At 40.7% G+C, this 26,230-nt stretch overlaps 2 protein-coding genes across 2 annotated transcripts; one reads left to right on the top strand and one right to left on the bottom strand.

The window, feature by feature from the left end:
- Positions 1-67: 67 nt before the first annotated feature.
- Positions 68-19,405, top strand: mtch2 (mitochondrial carrier homolog 2). The gene is made up of 13 exons (XM_037094527.1): positions 68-203; positions 1,373-1,457; positions 10,695-10,801; positions 11,912-11,938; positions 12,784-12,840; positions 13,878-13,935; positions 14,144-14,195; positions 14,279-14,338; positions 15,870-15,963; positions 17,741-17,788; positions 17,874-17,941; positions 18,027-18,102; positions 19,123-19,405. Exons 1-13 carry the CDS (start codon positions 117-119, stop codon positions 19,207-19,209), a joined length of 906 nt encoding a protein of 301 aa, XP_036950422.1. The 5' UTR covers positions 68-116; the 3' UTR covers positions 19,210-19,405.
- Positions 19,353-26,230, bottom strand: znf414 (zinc finger protein 414). The gene is made up of 5 exons (XM_037094525.1): positions 26,099-26,230; positions 25,746-25,856; positions 25,278-25,383; positions 24,673-25,199; positions 19,353-21,124 (listed from the first exon to the last, which is right to left on the bottom strand). Exons 1-5 carry the CDS (start codon positions 26,130-26,132, stop codon positions 20,955-20,957), a joined length of 948 nt encoding a protein of 315 aa, XP_036950420.1. The 5' UTR covers positions 26,133-26,230; the 3' UTR covers positions 19,353-20,954.

Here is a 26,230-nt window from a genome sequence, read left to right as displayed (position 1 = left end):
GTCCAGTAGGTGGCGGTAAATGCACCTAAAAGTTGGTTGCCAACCGCCAATAAAAGCCAAATGAAAACGAAGAAGAAGAACAACAACAACTTCCTGTGTCCCCTAGCTCTCCAAAAATGGCGGACACGTGTGGTCAAGTGTTGCTGGGATCAGGGCTGACCGTCCTCTCCCACCCCCTGATGTACATTAAGGTCCTGATCCAGGTAAGAGGGAAATGTATATATAGACGCTTGGAAGATGCCGCTGGTGCAGGGCCAGCTTGACTTATGGTTTGTCAGCCGTATAGCTTGACAGTAGAAGCCAAGTAGGTAGTAGCTTGTGGACGCAACTGTCAAACTCCATTGAATATAGAGCAGTTTAATGTTGCCTCGCTTTTCAGTAAATGAATGTAGAGTTTAGACAAGACTTAAGCATTTCCATGAATCACTGTCATGTGCTCTTTAATTCAGCATGTATATAATACACATGGCAGCAATCACTCCGACGACAATATCAGCTACAGTACAGGTCCGTCTGTTGTCCCTATGACCTTCTGTTTCCAAAATACTCTGCAGTGGGCGGACGCGAGTGTGTGAACCAGATATACTACATAGTTACTGCACTGATGTGTCGTTTGCTTGTTAAATGTGATCTAGACAGACTGCACATTGGTCCTGAGACGTATTCAAAAATACTTGAGTTATCTTTTTAAATGTTAACAAGATAAGGCATACACGGTTGCGAAACACTGAATTTCTTGACAGATCAGGTACGTGGCTTAGCTGTCTGCTGAGCAGCTCTGTTGCAGCTCTCTATGTTGCAGTATTATTTCTTGAGTTGATGGACAGATTTCTAGTTTCCACCCCTGATTGATTACTCGGATTAAAGAAGTAAAAGGTCAGTCACCAGCTTACCTTTCTTGGCGCTAATATGCTGTTTGTTTTACAGCAGATGGTACCAGTTACCTTACTATCCCAATGTATGACAAATTATTTACATTGCTGCATCGCGAGCGCAGTATTCGGGAGCCTGTTATTGACTGACTGGGCCTTTTCCCCCACTAACATAGCTTGTAAGCTAACACTAGCAGTTGATAACTAACGTTAGCTAACTTCAGCGTTATAATTAATTATTTAGCCAACATCTTAAAGACGGGGCAAGTAGCACACATACAAAACTATATCGTGTGAGGACTAAAATTAATTTAACTGACAAAACGAACAAAACATTAAGACGGAGATGGCAACAAGTTGATAAAAGTGGTCAAGTAGAAATCAGGAAGTGTGGGAAAGCCTCGGTTTTAGCTGTGGAGGCACAGTAAAAATGCTTTGGATAGCAGTTACAGTTAATATTAGTCATAGCTGTGCCTAATTATTGTTGTGTGTGTTGTTAGGTAGGACACGAGCCGCTCCCTCCAACCCTGGGAAGGAACCTGTTTGGCAGACAAGTCTACCAGCTTCCTGGACTGTTTGCTTATGGTGAGTGTGAAATGTTATGAGAACAACTTGTACATTTGCGAGCATACTAACGGAATAAGGTGCACATCCAGAGCTGTCAGATAGGAAATGTTAAACTATCGTGGTCTGGGGGAAATTATCGCAGCCGAGTCATAACCTCAAGAACAAATACTGAGCGCTTACAGCAGAGCTAGACCACAGCAGGCATTTCTGTTCAGAGGAACATTAAGTGTCAAGCAGTGAACTGGAGATTATTGTGACAACACAACAAGCTTGCACTTAGTAAATGTGCTGAAGTACTTTGGCTGAGCACAGTTTAGAGGTGAATGTACTATACTGTCTATTTATGAAAATCAATACCAGGGTTTCCGCAGGGTCTTAAAAAGTCTAAAATTTCAATTTTAGGCCTTTGAAAGTCTTAAATATGTCCATAATTTGCATGTAAGTCTTAAATTACATTTAGTCAGGTCTTGAATATGTATGTTCATTTACCGCTTCCATCACCTTTTTTTTTTTTTTATTTTGTTTATTGTTTTGGGGATATGTGTTGGTGAGATTCACAGACAGCTCCGTGTGTTGTACTTCTTTCTGAAGTATCTAGGAATATAAGTGGCATTTTGCCAACAGCCAGGTCGGAATTTATCGCCACACACTTTGCCAGTTCCAGAAAGACTTTGACAGCGGAATCTGCTACAACTATGGGAAAGTGTAAATTTAACAAGTGTTGGAAAAAGAAACAGTTAGTTTCTAAAAGTCTCCAGTGAAGTCACGCTATCACATACTTTTGTACGCTTTTGTCACCAGTTCCCAGTTCAAGTTCATCTGGTTCTGCTCGATCCAGACTCTACACCACCTCTGCCGTCTCGTAGTCAAGCGACTAGAGTTTTTATTATAGTTACTGTAGTTATAGTTAACTAAATTAAATTAAAATTAAACTAAACTAAAACTACTTAATCACTTGTAAAACTAATTAAAACTAAACTGAAGTAAAAACAAACTGAAAAACTCAATTAAAATAAAAACTAATGAAACCTAAAACACTATAATAACCCTGACACACACTCACTCACTCCATTCTTCATTGTTTAAGTTGCTCTGTGAATGGTAATAAATGTGGTTATTTTTAAAGTAATTCTAAGACCACATTTTTCCTTATCTTACCCCTTTGCACTGGTCTTAAATTCAGTTCAAAATGGTCTTTAAAAAGGTCTGTAAAAGTCTTAAATTTCTTGTTCAAACCTGCAGAAACCCTGAATACACATTTCAGATTTTATAAACTTGCTGGGAAGCACGAACTGAATGAGACCCACACTGAGCATGCCTTCTGCCTACCAACAACTACTCATCACCTTAGCCATTTTCAGCTGAAGCTAGGGTCTGCAGGCATAAATGATAACTATTACAGCAAGCCCAGTTAATCAGTCAAGATCTGAGGAGGCACTGTCACCTTTGTCATCCAACTCTGAGAGAGATGTGTGCAGCAGAGTAGTGCTGGGCGGTATGACCAAAAATGTGTATCACGATATTTTTCAAAATTGTAATGGTTTCACGGTGTGTGGATATATATGTATTTTTTTTCATGCATAATCAGGTATTCACAACAGTTTCTACTGGTTGAGAGAGGAATTACTAGCCCCTTTAAGATAGAAAAGGCGCCACATTTGCAGCAAGGTAAAGGCTGCACTCTGCCGCCCTTTCTATCTAAAGGCCCCCAGACATCCAACTGCCTTATCCGACCACTCCATTGCCTCTTGTCTGACCCATTCGGCAGAAAAGTTGCATTGAAACACACCGCTTCGAAGTGCTGCCTTCTCCACAGTAGTGTATATGTTCCGCGCTTGCGCGAGATGCAATAAGCGGGCGGCACTTGTGTTGTGAGTTGTAAACAAGAGGCTTATGTACGCAATTCTCTTTACTTTCGATCAAAACGAAACATAACTATTTCAGATAAAAACAGCTGCATACTAAACACGCAGCAAGCACAAATTAATTCGTCCTGAACGGACATAACTAATCTCGTGCCAGTACTGCAGAACATGAAAACGTGAAAACAAGAAATGACGGAACGGAGTGCATAGAAAAACAAAGCGCACACAATATTCCGCCCCTCCCACACACTGCGCTTATCCGCTAGCACACCGCCAATCACAACGGCCATTCAGCTGGCACACGACCAATCAGAGAATCCAATGGCTTAGACGTCCAATGGCTCAGATGTCCGACGGCCCTCCTCCTCAGACTTCGCATGCTCAGTCGGAGCCGACAACGTCCGCGCGGCTCTGAAAGCGTCCGACACAGCTGAACACACCAAACATATTTGTTCCCGACCTCGCACGAGTCTCCCAAACGCTTCAGACGTCCAATGGTTGGGCCGGGATGTTCCTGCCTTAAAAGGGAGGTTTAATATTCCCTCTTTCCCGAAAATAAACATGTGGTGTGACGTGAAGCACAAAGTTGGGCATGAACAGTGACGTACAACATATGCATCGGAAGAAATGTGGCGACACTTGATAGATTTACTTAATTATAGACCCGTGGCCCATATTCTCGCCTCCTTAATCAAACACACACCGATGTTAAACCCCCACTATTAACGAAACGTGCTGCGGAGTGCTCGCGTTAGCTGCCTCAAGCAACAGACAGCTAAAAGGAAGCAGGTCGAATTTTTCTTCAAAATAAGAGCTTTACACTGCACCCCATTGGAGTTTAGAAGTGGGTTCCTAGCGAGGGGCTTTTAATTTGAAAGTAGCAACCGTTATTAGCTTGCCGCTACAACAACCTGACAGCTACAGAGACCGTGGAGAGCTAGCATCTCCTGGACCACAGCAGCTTTCCAATTGCTCACCTTGACGTCTGCGGATGAAGTCATGAACTGCAATGTCTATCCTAGCCATCTTCACGGTAACTTAACACCAGAGCACTGCTGTTTACCATCACCACGCCTTGCAGCTGCACCATACCTGTTTAGAAGCGCAACACTGAAAAGGGTCTGGTCTGAAAGAGTGTCGCGGTGCGCAGCGTTCTGAACGTTGTGTAATCAAATACACCGGTATGGAAAATATACATCGAAATTCGGTGTGAACCAGTATGCTGCCCAGCACTACAGCAGAGTCAAAAAATGCCTTATCTCAAAGCTGCTGTGTGAACACAATATTATTGTAGATTACAACAATCATGTTGTAACATCCACTGCAGATGGATAAATGTTTTGTTCCTGTAATGCTTATGTTCTGAGGTACAGATATTGAAAAGATGCAGCTTTTATTTTGTCGAATGCTGTTGTCTGATTATTGCAGGGTTCTCCCCAGACTGGTTTAGTGGCACTGAGCTAGCAGTATAGCGGTGCAGCGCCGTTATTCCACAGAGTTGCCAACTCTCCCAATTCACGCGGGAGGCTCCTGATTTTTAACCCCATCTCCCTTGATGCTCCCGATCAGTAATTTCTCCCATTAATCTCCCGATTTTACAGTGAAGGAAACAAGTAAGATTTTAGGGGATATTTGTCGCAGTATCTGGCAACCCTGGCCTGCCTGCACAGGGGTGTGATTCTTCCTGATAAATCCCGCAGTCCGGCTTTTCCGACCTGAAATGTGGCTCTTGTGAATCACACAAATCGTTTTTTTGGGGGGGCGGGCAAGTCATTAAATTACTTAGCATAAATATGTTAATACAAAATAATTGCAGTTTTTTTTCAATATCTTTTATGTCATGTGGCCTCCATGAAATGGCCTCCATTGGTACTTAAAACAGTCAACATGCTAGAGCTTCCACCCCCTGGGAAATGATGAATTGCATCAAAAAGTATCACTGCATATTGGACAATATATGAATTTGTCAATGAAGCTATATCTGAGAGGCCAACATCACCTGTTAACCGATATATTGGCTGGCTCTAGTTCAAATCACGAGTGGGCTTGCGATATGTTGGAAAATACAGTCAAAAATAACCAAAACTGGTGGTCAATAGTATAAGTTGTTCGCACATAGTATTTCTCTGGGCTAATTGTGCAAAAGCACTAGTTCAGCCCAGTAAATAAGTGTTTTGCTTTTTTCATAGGCTATGAAAATGAAAGAAAATGTAATCTTTGTCAGAGCTGAAGCTTCCACCTTTACCTTTTCAAATCTCTCAGGAGATAATCAGTGTCTTTGGGGACTATCTGATGGTTCAAGGTCCAGGGTGATTTATTTGTCATTATACAACACAGTGTTGCATAATGAAATGAAAGCTTGGACCTCCTACTTGCTACACAAACATATGAATATAGTTATTTATATACACACAATCGGGGTCAAAATTTTACATACACTTGTCAAGAACATGTATATCATTGCAGTGTTCAGTTACAATATTTTCTACAATAATGAATCATCAGTCATGAACCTATGATAAATAGGTCCTCTGAAAATGTGACCAAAGTTGCTTAAATGTCCTTTTATGGCCATTTTCACCTCACTTAGTTACCTTAGATATCCATCCACAAGCTTCTAGTAGTCCTGTGGCTGAGTTCTGAACCCCTCCTGTTGACAGAACTGGTGAACAAATTATGTGTGCTTTGTGCCACAAAGGGTAGTAGGAGGTGAAAGTTTGTTTTTCTTCTTGATCATGATAGTGATTCAACCGTACCATGCACTTATACCTACCAGGGTTCGTACTGGTGCTTGAAATCCGTGAAAGTGCTTGAATTTCAGTGTTGTGTTTTCAAGGTCTGAAAAGTGCTTGGATGTTAGTTTAAGTGCTTGACATTATGTCTATGCTAATGTCATATACTCAATCAAAGAGTGTCGTCATGCAAGGTCTGCAAAGAGGATTTGCAGATTTGTGCAATGGGAGACTCTGCGCTCTCCAGTCACATGGAATGCAAGTTAAGACTTTTTGAGTAACTAAGGCCAACACTGCACGTTAACACTTTATGTTAACCGCTAACGTTAGCTAAACCATTGCGTTAACACACTAAAGAATAATTAACGCACCATTAATCACGTTACGTGTACTCGTTAAGTTAGCGCCCGATTGTCATTGTGTCGTTACACATGCAGCCTGGTAGCAATAGAGAAGGATGGCTGAAGAGAAGGTTGAATTTGATGTAATTTGGACTGATGACACGTTCAATATTAATAAATTTTGCTGAATAAGCGAACAGCGCCATGTGTCAGCAGCAGGAGAGATGCTCTGTGCAGCACAGTAACACCAGAGCTGAAGGTGCCAGAGTCAGAAACCGGACTGTTCAGTTTGTCTCTGTAACGTCACACCAGGCACTAACATACCTAAGAGCTTTAAGTGTGAAAAGTAAATGTTCACTTCTCCCCTTTTCATGACTTACAATTTAGGCTAATCTTACTTTATTAAAAGTAAGGCCCTTTAGCTAATGTTAATGAAGGTTTTGTATGTTTTATCTGGACACAGACTGACGTGAAACAGAAACTGCCAATAGAACAGAAACTGTAGAACAGAAACCAATAGAACAGAAACTGTTCTATTGGCTGTTTATATTATAGTCAGTAGCCCAGCAGAACTAACCTGTTGAGGCAATGATAGCTTACCTTGTTATTGCTAGCCTGGACGGGGATCTTGCTCACAATTTTTCTAAAAAATGGAGAATCCACTGTTGAAAATGGCAGCATATCTTTGACAACATACTCTGCCACAGTCCCCTCACTTCTCGAGGTTCAAGCTTCACAGGGCGGGAGAATGTAAGTTTTTGCTGCTTAGTTTTTTCTTCGCTCTCATCCTCAGTTTGCTTTCTTTTGGTTACTAGCTTAATGTTAGTGTGGCACTACCCTAGATGTTTTGTTAAGTTACTTGCGCTATTTTGCAAGGTAGAGAGATCTTTTGGTTTTGCACACAAAGTGCACTTTGTTCTTCACATCCTTGTCTCTGACTAACTGAAAATAATGAGCGTATATGCATCTTGCCAGTGTAGAGTCCAACTTGACTGCTAGTGTTGTGTCAGTCGCAAACGTGTCGTTCGAACGAACAAATATTTTGAGTGAACAAACTGAATGGAATCAGTTCATGAACTGATTCGTTCCTTTATCAGTTCAGTTGAGCTCAGCCGCGAGCATGCCTGCCGGGAGTGGAACTACCATGACTCACTTGTGAATCTTCGGCGAACGACGCAGCCAGCGTGCAGGCGGGGACAGAACTGTGAGGACGTGATTCATGTTCTCGCTGTGATTCGTTCATGATTCGCGAACCTACTGCACACAGAAAACCGTTGCCGAGGACGTGATTCTCGTTCACGTACTGTGCTGAAAGTGGCACTGTGTCACTCACTCACTCAGGGCAGAGTAGTTGATTTATGTTTAGTGACCGTACTGCTAAAATTAGCACTGTGTTGCTAACATCCTTGTAGCATCATGTTAAGTGATTTGACTGCACAGTAAAAGTCACTCACGTTTGCGAGCATGATTCTCAAAGATGCGAATGATGAGCGAGCACTTTGTTCATTGAACGACCTGCTGAGGACACAAATCATGTTTGCGCTGTCACTCACTCATGATTCGTGTCGCTGAGGACATGATTCTCGTTAATTTACTGTGCTGAATGTGGTCCTGTGTCACTCACTCACTCACTCAGGGCAGAGGAGTTGATTCACGTTCAGTAACCGTACTGCTAAAATTAGCGCTGTGTTGCTAACATCCGTGTAGCATCATGTTAAGCGATTTTACTGTGCACAGAGGACACTTTCACCGTGTAATAATTTTAGTGCATGTGTACCACTCAAAGCAGTGCTGCGTCTCCTGTGAATGTGTAATATAGTCCGTGAACGCACCGTCCCTCAGTAAGTGAACGTGAACCTCAGGGCTGAATCATGAACTGAATGACGGATCGTTTGGCTGTTTATCAGTTTAGGGAGTTGGAGAGCACTGAACGATTCGGTGAACAAATCTTTTGAGCGAATCATTTTAATGAACGGATTCTAGAGATTCAGTACGGTAAAAAGAACTGCCATTCCCATCACTATTGTCTGCTGCTGCAGTCGTCTTCTCCTCAATCAATAGTTCTCTAAAAACAACATACCTCTTAATTTCGGGTTTAAAATGCATTGTCATGTGCGTTACTGGGATTTGTACCTAGTAAATTTTTTTTTGGGGGGGGGGGTAATGCCTTACATTACTGCGTTACAGCAAAAAGTAAGGCATCACAGTAATTTAATTGCATTACTTTTGTAAAGCGTTACTCCCAACACTGCATTTTGAAAAATAAAAAATTATGTCAAAAAAGAAAATTACAGGGTGCTCTCAGGTCTCTCTTTGTCTCGATGCAAGTGTGCCTGAAGAATGCCAAGTGGCTTCCATTTTTTTTGGATAAAACTTTGTGTTCTCCTTTGCTATTGTGAAACATAATTGTAGATGTTTACAGCATAATACAGTGTACATAATTGGGATAAAAAGTGAAAAAAAATAATATATACATTCCTCTAGATATGTATTTTACCCCAGTGATAAGGTGCTGGAAAAATTTGAAAATGACCCTTAAAAGTGCTGTATGAACTCTGACCTACAAGTAATAGTTGGCACAGTTGATCTTGGGACCTGTAACTGCTTTTTGAAATGGCTGCAAGTGACTTTCCTGATTTCAAATCAATAATGTGCTATGCTGAGCTCCTTAGACTTTACCATTGTAGTGTTTATGGCTAATGGGTACAGCCCTATTATTAAAAGTCACCAGCTGTTATCAAAGTCACATCAAGCCTGCCACGATATACATGTTCTTTACAAGTGTCTATAAACTTTTGACCACATCTTTACGTACCTTTTAACAGTATCGCATTTTCTGATTATATGTCGGGATGAATGTAAGCAACAAGATGGTGATGATAAAATGGTCGGCATCTTCAGATTATACGTTCCACATCAGGTAAACACTGTCCACCTCTCCTTATCCCAGTGGAGTCTTGCATTCTGTCAACTTAAAACATGTTCCACCTACAGTTAGTTCTAGGATGTTGTGGTGGAGACCGTAAGTCTGTAAAGATGCAGATACAGCAGTCCCTGATTTCCCATTGCTTGGTCAGACTGAATCCAGTTTGTCCATTTCATTTTTCTGGGACCAGGCATTAGCCAGAAGCAGCCTCAAATCCAAACTGGATTAGTATGGCTCTAATCCTGGATCTCTCCTCTCTCCTCCCTGGGGCAATCTGGCTGGTAAGGTTGGATGGCAAGAGATGCCGTGGGCAGTGATCGCCTCAAAGTCCACTGCTATTAATCCCAAACCGGTGCTTCTTTCTCTAATGCTAATAAATGTATTTTGGTAATAGGAACGGCTTTGTAATTCACACAAAGCTGGTGCTGCAGCTCCTAAAGCGACGTGACGGTACATGTCATGATGATGGTGTGTGTGTGTGCTTTTAAGGTGTTTCCCCGGTGTCCTCCTGTCAATCTAAACCTGCGGATAGTTTGTAGTCATATGGATGCTCTTTTAATGTGTCGTGATTGAGATCCTGTCCCACCAAACATCCTGGAAAGTATTGAAGTTACGTTTTTCGCTCTAAATTACATTACATAATCGCCATCAGTAAGCAGGTTACTGCCTGACTCTGTCACTTGTGAGGACAGAGGCTGTTTTAGGGGGAAAGTTCACTGAAGTCTCGGTCCAGAGGGCTGACCGTTGCGGAGAATTTTTTTCATCATAAACACTGTTAGTTAAAGGTTTTTGCTGATGATAGACGCTGTTTGTTGGACAGAAATGTAATGAGCAGTCGGTAGGACAGACAGGAGGACAGATGCTTCTCCAAGTACATCTTTTTTTTCCTCACATAAGTTGCCAAAGACTGTTAGAGTTACTATGTTACCTTTGTTTGGTTCTGTAACGGTGCTTTGTGGGACATTTCTCTTTATTTAGTTGAGTGAGGGACCTGTGCAGTTATCAGACTGTATGAGCCACACGCCCTCGATATGCGCAGCAGGCTCATCCATTCACACTAGTTCAGTTTGCCAATACTGCGCCAGAAGCTGCTGAAATGTTACATAAATAAAATGTTTGGTTTTTTTCTGTAATCAAGGTTTGCATCGAATCGTGGGTCAAAAACCGTGAGTTTGGTGTATCGTTACTGACCTAATACTGGGCCAAATGGGCCTAATCAAGCTATGACCGTAGCTCAACTTAAGTGTGCATGGCAACATACTGATTGCGAGATCTGAATTTTTTTAAATGACAGCATTGGGGTTTCCATCTGTTTGCCATCTACATCATTCAGCTTTGTTTTAAAATCCTATTTATAACGTGTTCTGCTTTGTTTTCTGTGAATGTTTCAGCAAAGCACATCATCAAGGTTGATGGAAGAGTGGGTCTCTTCAAAGGGCTTGGTCCAAGACTCTGTGCTGGCACCATTGGCACCGTTGTACACAGCAAAGTTGTGCAGGTATGTCTGAATAGATTGAGTACACCATCACCATTATAGCTTCAGCTTGTTCTAAAGATAAAAGTGAGGATGTGATGATATAAATTTTAAGAATTCATCACACTTAGATGCTGAAATTTCCTGGCCGTTACATTCGTCAGGTTATCGGTCAAAAAAATTCTGTTCCTTCGGCAGAATGTACAATCCAGACCTCTGGCCTGAAGTTGTATTTGTCTGCTGCTATCATGATGATGAGTATGCTTGTTGGTACTATGTACACTAATTAATAAAAAAAATAAAAAATAAAAATCCATTCAGGTGATAATTGTTGAGACCTGCATATGGGCCAGGGTGCAGGGGATGAAGCTTGCTGCATGGTTGTCGACAGACTTTTGGAGAGCTGTGATATACTATGTGTGCAAATAGACATCCAATTATATCCAATTTAGAAAAACAGAACTTGGGAGAAACAAAACTTATGATTATTTTCCTGGGTCTGTGATGTCTACAACTGACCTTGGGATGGGAACAGAGGTAGAATTCCAGGAGGTGTTGCTATTTTATGGCATAAGAAGCTGGACTTGCTGATAAATGTATTCAGTCTGGGCACTGATTGGTCCATTGCAATACAGTTTACAATATCATGAATGTGTATACACCAGGGTACAATGTAAACATAGCACAAGAATTAAGAAATTTTGTGTTTTGTAGATTATTTCTTTTATCAGTGCTCCTTGGCAATAGATCTTATACCATTGAAATGCCTTTGTTTCCTTTTTAAATGGTACCACATTTTGTAAGGAACATGCATTTCTAGGATGAGCAGCAGAGCTGAGTATGTGGGTTACGCCCATGACGTATTTGCCAAATCTTCTCTGCCAAACAACGGTATAAGATTATTTTGCAAAGAAGCATCGTAACAGCCAAGAAATAATCTGCCAAACACACATTTCCTTACTTTTTGTGCTATATTTACATACCCTATGAGTGCCATCAGAATGAGGATGAATAACTAAATCGGCTTACCTGTATCAGTTCATTTATTGAAAATAATACTTCATCGATATATATTGATTCAATGTATATTATTGCTACAACAGTTTTATAATGTTAACCTCTGCTGTCTTACAGAAATGTCAGGAACAAACAACAGCTCAGGTAAGCTTTGTTTCTGATTTATTGTTTGACACATTTTAGTTGTTACTTTCAAATACAGTGAATACAACCCCAGTGCCAAAAAAAAGTTGACTAAGACATAAAACCTTTTTGATGCATGCTAAATTGAAAACAGTGCAAAGACAACACAATGTATTTAATGTTTTACCTCATCAACTTGATTTGTTGTATGCTGCATTCTGTTTTGTTGTTTTTGTTTTTTTTTATTTTAGGATTTGGGATGAGGATATCTTGCAATGTGTATTTTTAAAAATCAAAATCAAAAAGTAGAGTCACATGACTGGTTTTCACATCATACAAATAGGGAATAATCCATCATGGCAGGCCTTTATGGCTTCTTTTTAGAGCATGTTGATTTTGATATGAGATATTCCCTTTGGGGCATTTATTATAGCTCCACTATCTAGCTGATTGTCATATTTTCTTGGGAAGCATTTGCGCATAATTCCCAATATTAGGACAAATTTCATTTTCTAGCTTGTTCCATCTGACAGCAATTTGAGCCACATCACCAATCTCAGATAATAATAATAATAATAATAATAATTATAAACTGGCACAAACGCAGTAGGGCTCTATACTGCCTGGGGTTTTAACCCTAAAATGGACACAAGATGGATGATCCCTGTCCCCTCTGGTGGCCGAGGGATTATGGCACTCGACATGAATGCAGTGTCTGGCCATGAACCTTGTCCTTGTTCTTGCTACGTGTCATCCACCATCTCCCATTTCCCTTGTTTTAGGGTACCTGTCTGCTGTGTTTTGGCATTAAATGGCAAGAAAATCTGTAAAGTTGTATGATATTGAGGTTTGTTGCTGTTAATCAGGTAGTGGGCAGTCAGCAGAAGGCTGTGGAGGGCTCCCTACAGCACGTTGTCAATGAGGTAAGACACATGCACAAGTTTTGAGATAGATAGATGAGAACACATCAGACGAGCAAACTCAGATGGCCTGTTTCAAGTGCCTGTAACAACAACGTCTTTCGAGACTTAAAGGACTGGGTCCTAATTTTTCAAGTCTGTTTAAAACGATTAAGCGTGTGTGTGTACGAGAAATACTGCCACATGAAAGTAGGAGAGTCCTTAAATAAGATGTACAGTTTTGAATCGTCTTGTTTTCCAACAAAATTAAAATTAATGAGCTTTAATTTCAGGTTCATCAGTAGATTCATCACTTCCACAAACGTCTTTCTCACTGTTTTGTCTTTACTTTATCATTTGATGGATTTTTAATTCTTAAAATATCAGTTAAAATGCAGACAGTGAATTAGCGCATCCTGGGTGCAGTGGACTTTTGTTGAATGTCTGCCAGTCAGACGCAATTTCATTTGTATCATGCACAATCATGCATGTGTGCAGCGCAGTACACTGTCCTGCCTCCAGTTGTAGGCTCCTCCAGTGATTGTCAGTTGGTGGCACTGATGTGGGGTGCCAGAGCAATGTGCCAACAAAGGCCATGAAGGAGACTGCAGGCTAGCAAACATACGTAAACAATGCACCTTTTCAAAATTCAGTATAGCAAATGTTTTTTTATGAAGGAAATGCATTCACCGTTTTTGTCAAACCTCAAGAATACACACAGTGCATTTAGGCGCATAATTATTTTTTTCTTTTTCTTTACTGTACACAAGGGAAAAAAAGGATACATTTTAACCCCAGTGTCTAATGTGGCCAAATATTGTGTAACTGTAACACTGTCCATAAAGATACAGTTTTTCTTTGCATTTCTTGGGAAATTTAGTGGATTACCTTTCTTATACCTTATGTTTACTTTCTGGGGGCGATTTTAAAACTAGCTTCTTTACTTTTGTGAGTTAATCTTTGTGAAATAAAAATGCATTTGATTGCATGTACATGTATATGTATTGGCATCAACATCTCGTTTCATACGTATGTTTCATTTGCTTTTTTTTCCTCCACAGACAACCAAGGAGATGATAGCTCGATCCTGTGCCACCATTGTCACACATCCCTTTCATGGTATGTCAGGAATGTCTGCAACAGTTTTTCAGAAAGAGTCTTTCAGAAAGCTTGACGTAGAAAGAAAAACGTATGTGATACTTTTAGACGTTGTCTTTGTAGTGGTTTCAGTTGTGATACATTTGTATTATCAGTTTGGATCTGGCAAATCTGAGTGGGAAGGCACTAGTCTGCATGTCAGTTATTTCTTCCTCTACTTGTTTTTCAGTGATAACATTGCGATGTATGGTCCAGTTTATTGGGAGAGAAACAAAATACAGGTACATTTATAATGTTTTAGATCTAAACCTTACTGAGTAGTGCCATGAAAATTATTAAAACATACATTTTCTTCTGCTCTCAGCGGGGTGTTTGACTCTATCATCACAGTCTACAGAGAAGAAGGCATATTGGGCTTCTTTGCGTAAGTTCGACTCCTCTTCTCCTTTTCACACACACACACACACACACCCACACAAATTCCCAAAACCACACACCCTAAGTGAAGAACAACTAATATTTCCAGCCGGATGAAGTGCTGCCTTCATAACTACATAAACGCTTAACAAAAATCAAACTGTCACCAACATTTAATTCAGGGGCTTGTGACTGATTTCACTGACTGAATCACTGACAGAAGAAGATGCCACCCCTAATTAGTAAGTAATTGTGAATATGGCATAATAACAAAAACATTTAATGAAAGTATAACATTTTGCTCGGTAATAACTGTCAAGGTTCACACCCAAAACAATTGTTTGGTTTTTTTTGCTTTTTTTATTACTTTTCTATTGGCCATATGCGAGTCTTACCCTGCCTACACAAGCTTGTGGAGGATTTGTTTAACTTGTTGAATGGTACTGGACTGTGGAGTTCTTCGTGAAGGACTCAGGACAGATTTTCAGTGCATTGTTTCCTCTAGGATTTTTTTCAGCAGCGGGGGCAGGCTCTCCGGGAAGCTGTGGCGGCGTAAACAAATGACACTTGACTGCAGATTTTACTTTTATGCCCAGCATAATCCCCGTTTTTATTGAATGGCTGGCATGGAAAATGGCTTTTTAAAGGCTGAATGTAAAAATAAGCAATAATAAAAATACAACAATAAAATAAAAAAAACCAAAATAATAAATAATAATCTCTTGATGGGGCTGTAGAATCAGTGGCAAATTCTGCAGCCAAGCTCAGGACAATGAATTTTTCTGGGTTTTTTTATAGAGGTTTAGGTTTTTCTCCTCCTCTCTCATCTCTCTCTCCAGCGCCATCACTTTGCTCTCCTGCTCCTTCACTCTGCTCTCCTTCACTTTGTTCCACTGCTCCTCCCTGTCTAATGTTACTTGTCTTAAACGATGACATAAAACATTAACGTTAGAGAATTTACACTGACATCACATCTGATTACAAGTGTGAAGGCAATTTTTTACCTAACCATCATCATTTGGCTAATGATATCTGACTAGTGTCATCTTCATCAGGTGTCTTTCTCTTCTTTGAGAAATATTTGAAAAAGCTCATCTGAAAATGCAGTCAGCAGTTACATCATGGCGTGTATATATTCGCTTAATCTACTCCAAAGAGTAGATACTGAGCAAGACAGTTACCTCAGCACACGCGACACCCTACCCAGTGCAGGACTCTGCTGTGAAGGTGGAGATAGGATGCGGCGGTGGTGTATTTGCAACAATTTAAAAAAATGAATAAATATTTTTTTTTTAAAAAAGAAAGAAATTTGAAGGAGCAGCGGCTAGGATTTAGGAGTGGCGGGCCGCCAGTTGGCAGACTGCTGAGTGTGATGGCCTGCCACGTTAATTGTGTTTTCTGACTGTCTTGTAATGGCGTCGTTCATAAATGGCATGTGCTTTGACTGTTGTCTTGCAAGTGTCTCTCATACCCAGTATGCTGATCCTTGTCTTCATATGAAATATGTTGTAATCAGAAAAGTATTTGTTTCTTTTTAGTGGTTTGATCCCTCGCCTGCTCGGAGACGTCTTGTCTCTGTGGATCTGTAACCTGCTGGCTCACCTCATCAATACATACACCATAGATGACTCGGTATGCCACGTGTTTCATACATCTCAGTCCAATGTAAAGGTTCTGTGAAATACACCAGTCAGGAAGCATTTACAGCGCATTCAGAAACCCTTGTCATCCTATTCAAAGGCTGCAACAGGCGACTTACCAATGCCAGGTGTCACGCAGACAGCAACATTTGTATAGTTAGGCAGCCTAACTTAGGCTATAATAGTATTTATTAAAGGTCTCTGATTTTACTGTTTACCCCATGTCGTGAGTGAATTACTGCACTTGTTGGATAGGGTTCAGTGGACAGTGTTTTAAACTGGTGCACAATGCCAAACTGAGTGATTATCCACGACACATTAAATTACACTCCACTGTGGCTTCAATCGTAGTGTGACCGCAACCTTATGAGATTGGCCACCGGATTGTGACATTGGGCTTCATTTCTCCACAAATTCAGTTGACTTGAACTTTGCATGCGTGTGTGCTTGTTTGTGTGTTCATACTTGCAACAAATATTCAATGATAGTTCCAGGCAACAATAGAAAGGCAGGACATATCCAATCAGATGGAAGAGCATTGAGGTCAGTGCTTAGGGAAGATTTACTGTTTAGATTAGAATCCATCTTGTTTTCCCACAAAATGAAAATTAATGACCTGGAAAAATATGGAGTGACTAATATGTTAATTATTACAATAAGAAATGAATAGTGAAAATGGTGGGGCTGTTTGAACAGGTGGATGTCATGTTCAGCATATGGTCCAGTGGCATGCAATGCATGCCTGCTCCAACTTTCTTGCTGCTTGACAAAAAGTAAAACTCACATGGTTGACAATTTCTGATATAAGATAATTTTTCTCTAAATTGAGGGTTCTTGGTTACATTGCATGTGTTGCTTGTGACATTTAGATCGTACATGCACAGTAAATGAGAGTATGCCAGGTTGGACTTCAGATCAGATGCAACAGTAAAGTCAGTGCATTGTAGCTATTCGTGGTAAAAGCCTTGTCTCCAGGCAGACAGAAGGAGGGATATCCGGATGTGCAGTGCCTAAATTGGAAACAAAAAAGTAACAGTACTCCCTTTGCTAGGGACCTAAAGCAGTAATGATAGGAAAACCGCTATGGGTTGGCATAATATCAAACATATCACTATGCATCATTTATCTCTTACAACGGCTATGTCCATTTCTACCTTAAAATTCTTTTTGACATACTCTTGAGTTTGGCACACCAGGCATCCTACCGTTCTAGGCTTGTTGTTCTACAGCGTCAGGAAGTGTCGGATAGCATTGCACCTGTGCAGTGTGGAGCTTATTTTCTGAAACGCCATAGACATTCCTTCAACCATCGTTGCTCAAAATCCATACTCTAAGCACTACAAGCACCCCTCAGGGCTGCCCACTGGAGTGTTGGACTGGATATCAGGAGCACCTGGATTTTCCCTGGTGGTACTGATGGCCAGTCTGACTATGTTGGCCTGTGCATCCTTGGACACTGTCTCTTGTAGTGTTTTACACAACCAAAGCAACAGTCAGCCTGAGGGACTGAAGTAAGCAGGTAAATATGTAAATGTAATTGATAAACTGTATTACAATGTGGCACTACATAACAAAGATCATTATGAATCTCCTAGGGAGCTTGATATGGATAGAGCAGAAAAGAGCCCCAGCAGCCCAAAACAAGTGTGACGAAAAGTCGCAATGCACCAAAAAATAATGTAAAAGGGCATTGAGGGTTGAGGGCTTGTGTATATTTCAGTCCAAGCTGAAATATAGAATTAACACTGTTCATCTGTTCTTGTGTCCAGATGAGTCACACAGGAGAAATCAAGAACTGCTCTCAGGCTGTGACAGGGGTGAGTGAAAAACATGGCTTTCTCAGCAGCATGCCAGTCTGTCCATAGCTTGTAGTCATGTTTCTTCTCTGCTTTTTTCTTCCAGTTCTTTGCCAGTATGCTCACATACCCCTTTGTTTTGGTGTCCAACCTCATGGCCGTCAATAACTGCGGGTGAGTTGGCTCGGTAGATTATTTGTTGCTGTGACCCCTTTTAAGTGTTAGTCCAAGCAGAGTCATACTTCCTTTGTCCCCACAGGCTTGCTGGAGGCCGTCCACCCTATGCATTAGAGTATCCCACCTGGGTGGACTGCTGGAGGCATCTAAGCAGAGAGGTAAATGCATCCAAACACCTGTGCCACAAACACTGGAGAAATGCAGATGTCATGAAAAGCACTGGGTTTGTAGGATGCAAAGGGTGCACTACTGTCAGTTTTGACGTCAGTCACCTTCACAAGGATCACAACATGTTATCATTGAAAGTTCACACAATTATTTTCTTAATCAGTCTTATCAAACAAGGCAAGGAGATAAAAACAGAACTTCTCATTTCTGTCTATTTAATGAATTTCTACCATAGTGCTGATTAACCTTGGTGCCAACTTTGAGCACCCTAGTAGTTATTAGCTATTAAGATACTAAACCAAATACCAGACCAAAAGAGTATTACTAAATTTTACCACTAGGTGTCACACAACAACAGCTGCTCCTGAGTGGAACATGCTAGGAGCCCATGAATTAAGACTGTAATGGCACCACAACAAGCCCCAGGATGGGTGGCAATTTGACTTAGTAGCCAAACAAATCATGTCACTGCACTGGAGACCAAAAAGGCCATCACAACCCGTGAAATGACTCTTAGTGTTACAGTTTTAACCATTCGGTGTAGAAGAGCCTCACAATTAAACTATGTTATCCTTAGTCAGTTCCGCTGGGGGCTAAACCGGAACCAGCAAAACTATAAATCCACTCATCCCTAGACAAGTTGTATCTCATCTAGGGCTAACAGATGTGCAATAGATATTGCACATAGACCAACCCGACAATATACTCCAAGTGACTACTGCGTGTTTCTCTCTGTATTTATAAGTGCAACTACACTGATACATCCATTTAGCACCCGGATACACTTAATACCTTTTCTGTTAAATTACCTCTAAAATCCTCACTACATATAATACAAGTCTAGACATGGATGTAAACTGCAACTTGAGTGATTGTGGAGACATACAACCACTGGGTGGCAATACTAGTTCTGTCAAAATTCAGTCGGACAAAAAAGGATTGGTCTTTTGGTTACATGTATACTGCAAAACCAGCAGCTATTAAACACTTGTTTCCTCTCCTCATTTCAGGGCAACATGAGCAGAGGCAACAGTTTATTTTTCCGGAAGCTTCCAGCAGGAAAGATGTACGCAATTGACCAGAAGAGATTTTTTTAAAGCCTCAAGAGAACTGAGCTGATTGAAGTTGTGGTAATAAAACACAAATAATCAACATTGCCTGATCTAGGGGTTGGACAGTTGGCACTTAATCTTTTTTGTATTCACTTGTTTACTAAGTTTTGCGTTTTTTTTTTTTTTTCCCCTCTAAACCTGCCATCACATGAAAAATAAAAGCGCATTAATTTCCAGTTGATTTCCAGCAGATTTTGATTTATTAACAAATGTACAGAATGAAACTACATGAGACGATGAGATGGGGCATAAAAGCATTTTCTTCTTAAAACCCACATGTACAAAAATTGAAAAAAAAAAGTCTGAATAATGTTATGACATACCATTGTGAAAGGCCCCCCCCGTGCTTTTTAATAAATGCATACATAGATTATTTGTTGACAGTGACATCCATGTGATGGGATTAGGAACAGCACTTCAATCTGCATGTGATAATGTCTAATAATACATTTTAATGATCAAGTGGGACCTCTTGTCATGTGGTATTGTCTTGATGTGTTAATTATTGTTAAGCTCACTGCCTGGTGGGCATGTAATGCTAATGAAATGGACAGAATAAGAGTCAGAGATGGTTGTTAATCAGGAGCATGTTTAGATGAACCGAGGCACGGTGAATAGCCTGATCTGACCAAAATCTCTTGGCACTGAAAAATCAAGTGCTTGTATAAACTTATTCTGACTCAAATAAAAACAGCTTTTTTTTTTTTTTACCTTGTCTTTCTTGTTAAGGGTTTTCTACTTTGAGAAGTGCATGGTAATGGTACATGCACCTGTAAACAAGGAAAAAGGATGCGGCACAAAGGCAAAGTATAGCATCTAAAAGGCTGGCTGGCACTGGTGGCAAGTTTGACGCAACTGTCAATAGACCAAGTTGTTAGTGAATGTTTTTACAAACTAGCGTGTGTATATCAAACCCTGATCTACTGTGACATCTTCCACTGTGCCAGAGAACTGTACTATTTTTCAAAAACTGTTACTAACGTCTGCGCGCAACACTGTGTTCTATATTCATTGTAACTCAGTACAACACTCTAATAAGAATTTAGAGAAAATAATCTATAGAGAACCACATCTGAATAAATTCACTGCTGCAAATGGAAAACTCATTGTCCTGTTTGGGTAAAATTTGATTAACTACAGTGGCCAGCTCTCCTAAGAAGTACTGATCCATCTGCTACAGTACATAAATGCACGACCTTCTGAGTGGGACCACGATTATTATAGCAGTGACTATTTTATACAGTTACATGTTCTTCAATGCAGTAACAATCTTTAGGTCCAGACCAAACACTGACCTTACACAATAAACCATAATGTTGATTCAAAGACCTGTATGTTGTATGTACTATTAATGTATGACTAAAAGTAAGAATTGATGCTTGAAACACTTGTGTACTTTTGGCCATTTGAAAAAGTGGGTGTACTACAAAAACACGCACAGTGGTCTCTTTCAGTGTTTGAGCCTTTAAACACAAATTCAGTTCATCTGGAATTTACAGCATCAAATTCCAGCAACTTATTTACATTGAATGAATGACATTATTCTACTACAGCATGCCACTGAAAGTGGAAAAATAGTGGAAAGGACCCATCAAGGTAAGAAGTATTTTCAAATGTGAGGACAATATGGATACCCCTCCAAAAAAATCAATCAACAGAGGATGAGTTTGAGAGGACATCAAAAGGACAACACTTGCTTCCCAATTTAAATTAGTCGTTCTGCTTCCACACTACGTGCAAGTGGCAGAGCTCCCTGTGTCTTCTGCAGGTTTGTGACCGCTGTGATGAGTGTTGATGTGTTGAGTCATTTCCTTACGGTTGGTTACTGAATGGCCACACTGCACACATGTGTAACGGCCTTTAGTGTGCTCCCAGAGTATACGTCTGTTGCAGGCCATACCTAATGGGTGAAAGGACAAATTTATGTCTGAATGAAGGAACAACAAACGACACTTTACAATTCAAAATGCTGCTTTTCTGTCATCAAACTCACTCGTTATCTCAAAATAGTGGAGATGTTGCATTCTGGCCCAGAGAAGATTCATATCATTCTACAGTCTCCAGCTACAGAAAGACTCCAACACAACCTAGAAGTTTATGCTTAAAGAAAACTACCACCACAGCAACAGCCTGCTTACCCTGCGGCCGTCTGGCAAACAATACAAAAGTATCCACTGTTGTACCACCAGACAACAGAGCAGCTTCTCTCTTCAGACCCAGACTCTTCAACTCATCTTTTCTAGTGCACCATAAAACACATTTTGTCTTAACACGCATGGACTTTAACTTCAATTTGGTTGTGCAACCCTGTGTCAGTTAAAGGTCACCCAGAGGAGCATTTATGAACTATTATAAATTAATTAGTGATTAATTTAAGATTTTAGTGATTATAGGACCAGCCTATGAACACTGGAGCCATTACTTCTCCTTAAAGATCTCTTCCTATGATCCTTAACTGTCAAACGTTTTTTAAGAGTCCTTCGAAAGATGCTCTACACATTAATGGCTTTCATGTTTAAAAATGATGACCGAGATAATAGTGAGAAGATGCTTTATATGTACAGGTACATCTCAAAAAATTAGAGTATCATGAAAAAGTTTAATATTTTGGTCACTGATCTCTCTATAAAGGCAAGGAATCTCTGTGTGTGTCTGTGTGCCTCAAATATCTATGCACATCAGGATCAGACTGACCTGAAATTTTCAATATGGCTACTGCATGGTACAAGGGTGTGCAATGTCGCATTTGTTTGGACTACAATGATACCGTTAATAAATTATTTCAGGAATGCTTTACCAATTCCGCTAGCATCGTTAACCGTAGCCACCATAGTCACGTGCGCACCAGAACCAATCACTGCACACCATAGCCACGTACGCACCAGAGCCAATCACTGCAGAGCTCACTTCCACGACATACCTCAAGAAACAAGTGGATTTATACCTGCAGTGGTGTGAGCTGGACCGGGATTTTACTTTGTGTCTGGTGCAGGAAGAAATGGTAAAAACAGGCTTTTTTCACGAAAAAGTGTCCGCAAGGAGCAAGTGTTTACAAGCAATAAAACATGTTCGTATTGGTGGAAAAAGGCACTACACCAACCAATCACAAAATGATGGCAAACCATGTTATTTGGTTGCTGAGGAACGGGGGAAGTTGTGGGAGTGATGGGGCAGAAGAGTGACAGCAGCAGTGACAGTAAAAGAGACAGCGAGTTTTGAGAGTTGAGAGATTTGTGACATACAGCGTGTTTGGAGTGTATAGTTAGTGTGTTATGTAGTGTTGGGTGTAGAGTGTTTAGTGTGTAGTGGGGTCGTTTTTTTGTTTTGTGAGTCAAAACAATGAGGAGACTGCTGACTGTGGAGCAGGCAGTGCAGCTGGAAGGAGCTGAAGCAGCCCTGAGCCTGAGGCACTGCCTGCATTTAAATGAAAACAGTTAGATATAACTGTAAACACTTATGCACAAATTTAGCAAACAACAATTTATATTTGCATGATAAGTAATAAAAATGGTTAAATTGTTAAACATATTTGTGGTTTTCACAGTAAAATCCTACTTCATGTTTTTTTGTGACTTTATGTCCATTGTATTAATACAGTATGTCAAAATAAAAAAAAAAAACTGTACAGTCACATGTGAGGTTGTGCTGAAAGGAAGAACACCAAACACAAGGTAAATAGTTTTTAAGGTGAAATATAATGGTAAAATCAAAAGTAGTCAAAAATGGCCAATTATACCCTAGAATATCGAATTTCACAACAAACCTAAATATCCCCGAAGTCTCACCTTCAAACACAGCCTCATTTGGCCATCCATGAAAAAGCTACTTAACATGCCACTTTTCTATAGGAAAACAGACTTTCTACTGGCAATGCACTAGTTTCAGAAAGTTGGTTCAGTGACCATGGTGTTACTGTGCTTGATTGGCCAGCAAACTTGTGTGACATGAACCCCATAGAGAATCTATGAGGTATTGTCAAGAGGAAGATGAGAGACCCAACGATGCAGATGACCTGAAGGCCACAATCAAAGCATCCTGGGCTTCCGTTACACCTGAGCAGTACCACAGGCTGATTTCCTTGATGCCATGCTGCATTGATGCAATAATTCATGGAAAAAGGAGGCCCAAACAAGTACTGAGTGCAGAGAAATGAACATACCTTTAAGAAGCCTGACATTTGTTTAAAATAGCCTTTTTTTTTAATGACCTTGTGTACTATTCTGATTTTCTGAGACACTGAATTTTGGGTTTTCATTATCTGTAAGCCATAACCATCAAATTGCAAGAAATAAAGGCTTGAAATATTTCACTCTGTGTAATGAATCTATATAATATATGGGTTTCAATTTCTGAAATCAGTGACCAAAAACATTTAACTTTTTCATGATATTCTAATTTTTTGAGACGTACCTGTACATGTGTCTGCTATGAACAGTCACAGCTGTACATAAGACGAACATATATTGGCAGCTGTTCTGATGCTGTTGAACCTCAGTGATGCAACACAATCAGTCTTCTGTGTTGTTTCTTTCATTAACAGGTGTAATAAGTGGTGGAGTCGGCCAAGTACTGATATGCAAACACTGTTTCAACATCCATTTATGAATAACTGTGGGAGTGGAACTGAAGCTTGTACATGTCACTCATTACCTTGATGGTTGAGATTTATAAAACAGGATCAAGCTTTAGAAATCTGAATGTATACATATTTCTGTATTTATTGGTACACAGTTTTCATGACTCTAAGTAGTTTTATGCATCTGGTCCCCCCTATGCTGCAGAAATGAACACCACTCTGCTTGGCAGGCAGACGTAAGTAGAATAGAAAAGCGCAAAACCAGTTAACCATTATATACAATTAGCGTCCATTTTTAACTTGTTCATAGCATTTCTCTATAGGCATACCGAGGTCAGTATGACTGTTTAAAACATAACTGCTAAGGACATAGAGTTGACTGCGAGGACTGCAGTCAAAGGCATCACATTTTGAGGAGGTTGATGTTCAGCCGGGCTATAAGCTAAGTCTGTCAGTGCAACAAAATCCACCAGCAAGGGAGACAGTAATCAGCAGAGTCATCATCAAATCTAATAAAAACTAAAAAAGTTAATTTCATTCTCTCTGATCTGAGAGGGAAAAAGCTACATTCTGCCCAAGGGTCCACATTGTGGGCAAAATCATCAGCTGAAAATACTTATTTAATTTCTTAATAGATCCGCCTAGAATGTCAATGTAGATTTATATGTATGTATTATACAAAACTACATAGACATTCTATCACACAGTGGACTACACTGGGAAAATCAGAGGTGGGCTGCTGAGTGTTCAGCTTTGTATAGCTTAGATGATTTTTGACACCTGGAATGAGCTCATTATGAACCACTGAAAGAAAAAATGGCCCCACGTTTGGCAGGTTACAGCTATGTGCTTAAGGCCAAGAAGAGGCTCACCTTGATTCTTTTTCCAGACAGCTGAAGACCCAGGCGGAGAGTGAGGAGCTGATCCAGGAGACCTGGTCTGTGTCTGGTGCTGACCCTGGTTATCTGCCAGGTCAGGAGCTGCTGACGGGCCAACTATATTTAGAGAATGAGGCACAGCAACTTTCTTGAGCTGAGGCTGGGGAGCTACCTCTGTTACCTGCTGAGGAGCAAGCTGGGGAGGGGAAATCTCTGGGTTAGACAAGAAGGGGGGACCAAGGAGAGGCGGTTCAGCAGAGTCTGGCACAGGGACAGCCGCAGGGAAGGAACCTTCTGGGTTTAGGATTTGTAAGGATAGTTCCTGGGGTGTAGATACCGAATCCAGCAGTGGGGGGTTCTGGTCCATCAACATGGGGGTAATGTTTGGGTTGGTCACAGCAGTAGTCGGAGGGGCCATAGGTTCAGTAGACTTTGTTTTGCCCCGTGGCATTTTGGAACAGGTGTGCAGGTGAGTCAGGAGGCCACGGTAGGAACGCAACTTTGTGCGACAGCTCTCACACCTTCAGAACAAGATGCAACATCACATAATTGAAACCATTTTTACTATATCTACAAAAAAAGGGGGAAAATCAACTCACAGGAAGAATATGTTGGGCTTGTGATGATGCCTCATATGTTCCATCAGTTTCTGCATGTTTGGGAAGGAACCATCACAGCCAACAGTGGAGCACAGTAAGACCTTTCCTGTGGAGAGGACACGACGTAGTTTAGTCAGTCTGTTCTATCCTACCATGGTTTATTCAGCTTGCTCTTTGTACAACAAAAAACGAAAAGAGTCCTGAGTATAAGTTTGAACAGGAGAAACTATTAAAATGACTAATATAAATTCTTTTCGTGACTTGAAAAAAAAATTGCCCTTATCTGTATGTTATTAGCACCATCGGTCAGTCTAGGATCAAAATAAGCAGAGATATTGTGTCTTGCTATGTGCGAAACATGATGGCAGCTGCTCTGACGGGCTTTGGACAGTAATAACACATAGCAACAGGCCAGTGAATGCTCAATTATCTCATCTACTGCCAACATAAGCACAGCCGGGAGCTCACCAGGAAGGGACTGAGCTGAGATCCCATGCTCCTTGATGTGGGTTTCCAGAGCGGCCAAGTCTGTGTACACCCGCTTACAGCCGTGTAACGGACACGGCGTCCTCTTGTTTCCTGAAATTGAAGTAAACAACTTTACAAGATATCGTGAATTAGACTATTTTGTTTTGTGACAGCTTAACTGACGTCATTAACATAGCGACACAACGCGAGCTGCTTAGCATGCTGACTGGCTAGCTTAGTGTAGTGAGTTAGCTGGGGTTGTAGCGTATGAAGCAATAAAACGGGGTTTTATTTTTATCGAAACAAGGACTGAGCTGCCAATCTGTCTGCAATGCTTGAGCGAGATTACAAACCGCCGTTTCCATCTTCTGTGTTGTCTGCACACATAATAGTGCTGGAGTAGTTGAGCGCAGCAGAAACGACGCCGACAAAGGAAGCGCACAAATAGACTACAATTACCACAATGCAATGCGGCAAACAAGCGT

Source organism: Acanthopagrus latus, chromosome 4, assembly GCF_904848185.1.
Source record: "Acanthopagrus latus isolate v.2019 chromosome 4, fAcaLat1.1, whole genome shotgun sequence".
NCBI classification, from domain to species: Eukaryota; Metazoa; Chordata; class Actinopteri; order Spariformes; family Sparidae; genus Acanthopagrus; species Acanthopagrus latus.
This window is presented reverse-complemented; position numbering and strand designations above follow the sequence as displayed.

Excerpts from the sequence above, each read along its gene's own strand:
- mtch2 (XM_037094527.1), top strand. The coding sequence starts at position 117 with ATGGCGGACACGTGTGGTCAAGTGTTGCTGGGATCAGGGCTGACCGTC. Across the intron at positions 17,789-17,873 it reads GCTCTCAGGCTGTGACAGGG|TTCTTTGCCAGTATGCTCAC; the intron begins GTGAGTGAAAAA and ends TTTTTCTTCCAG. Across the intron at positions 18,103-19,122 it reads GGAGGCATCTAAGCAGAGAG|GGCAACATGAGCAGAGGCAA; the intron begins GTAAATGCATCC and ends TCCTCATTTCAG.
- znf414 (XM_037094525.1), bottom strand. The coding sequence starts at position 26,132 with ATGTGTGCAGACAACACAGAAGATGGAAACGGCG. Across the intron at positions 25,857-26,098 it reads CACAGAAGATGGAAACGGCG|GAAACAAGAGGACGCCGTGT; the intron begins GTTTGTAATCTC and ends CTTCAATTTCAG. Across the intron at positions 21,125-24,672 it reads TGTCTGGAAAAAGAATCAAG|GTATGGCCTGCAACAGACGT; the intron begins GTGAGCCTCTTC and ends TTCACCCATTAG.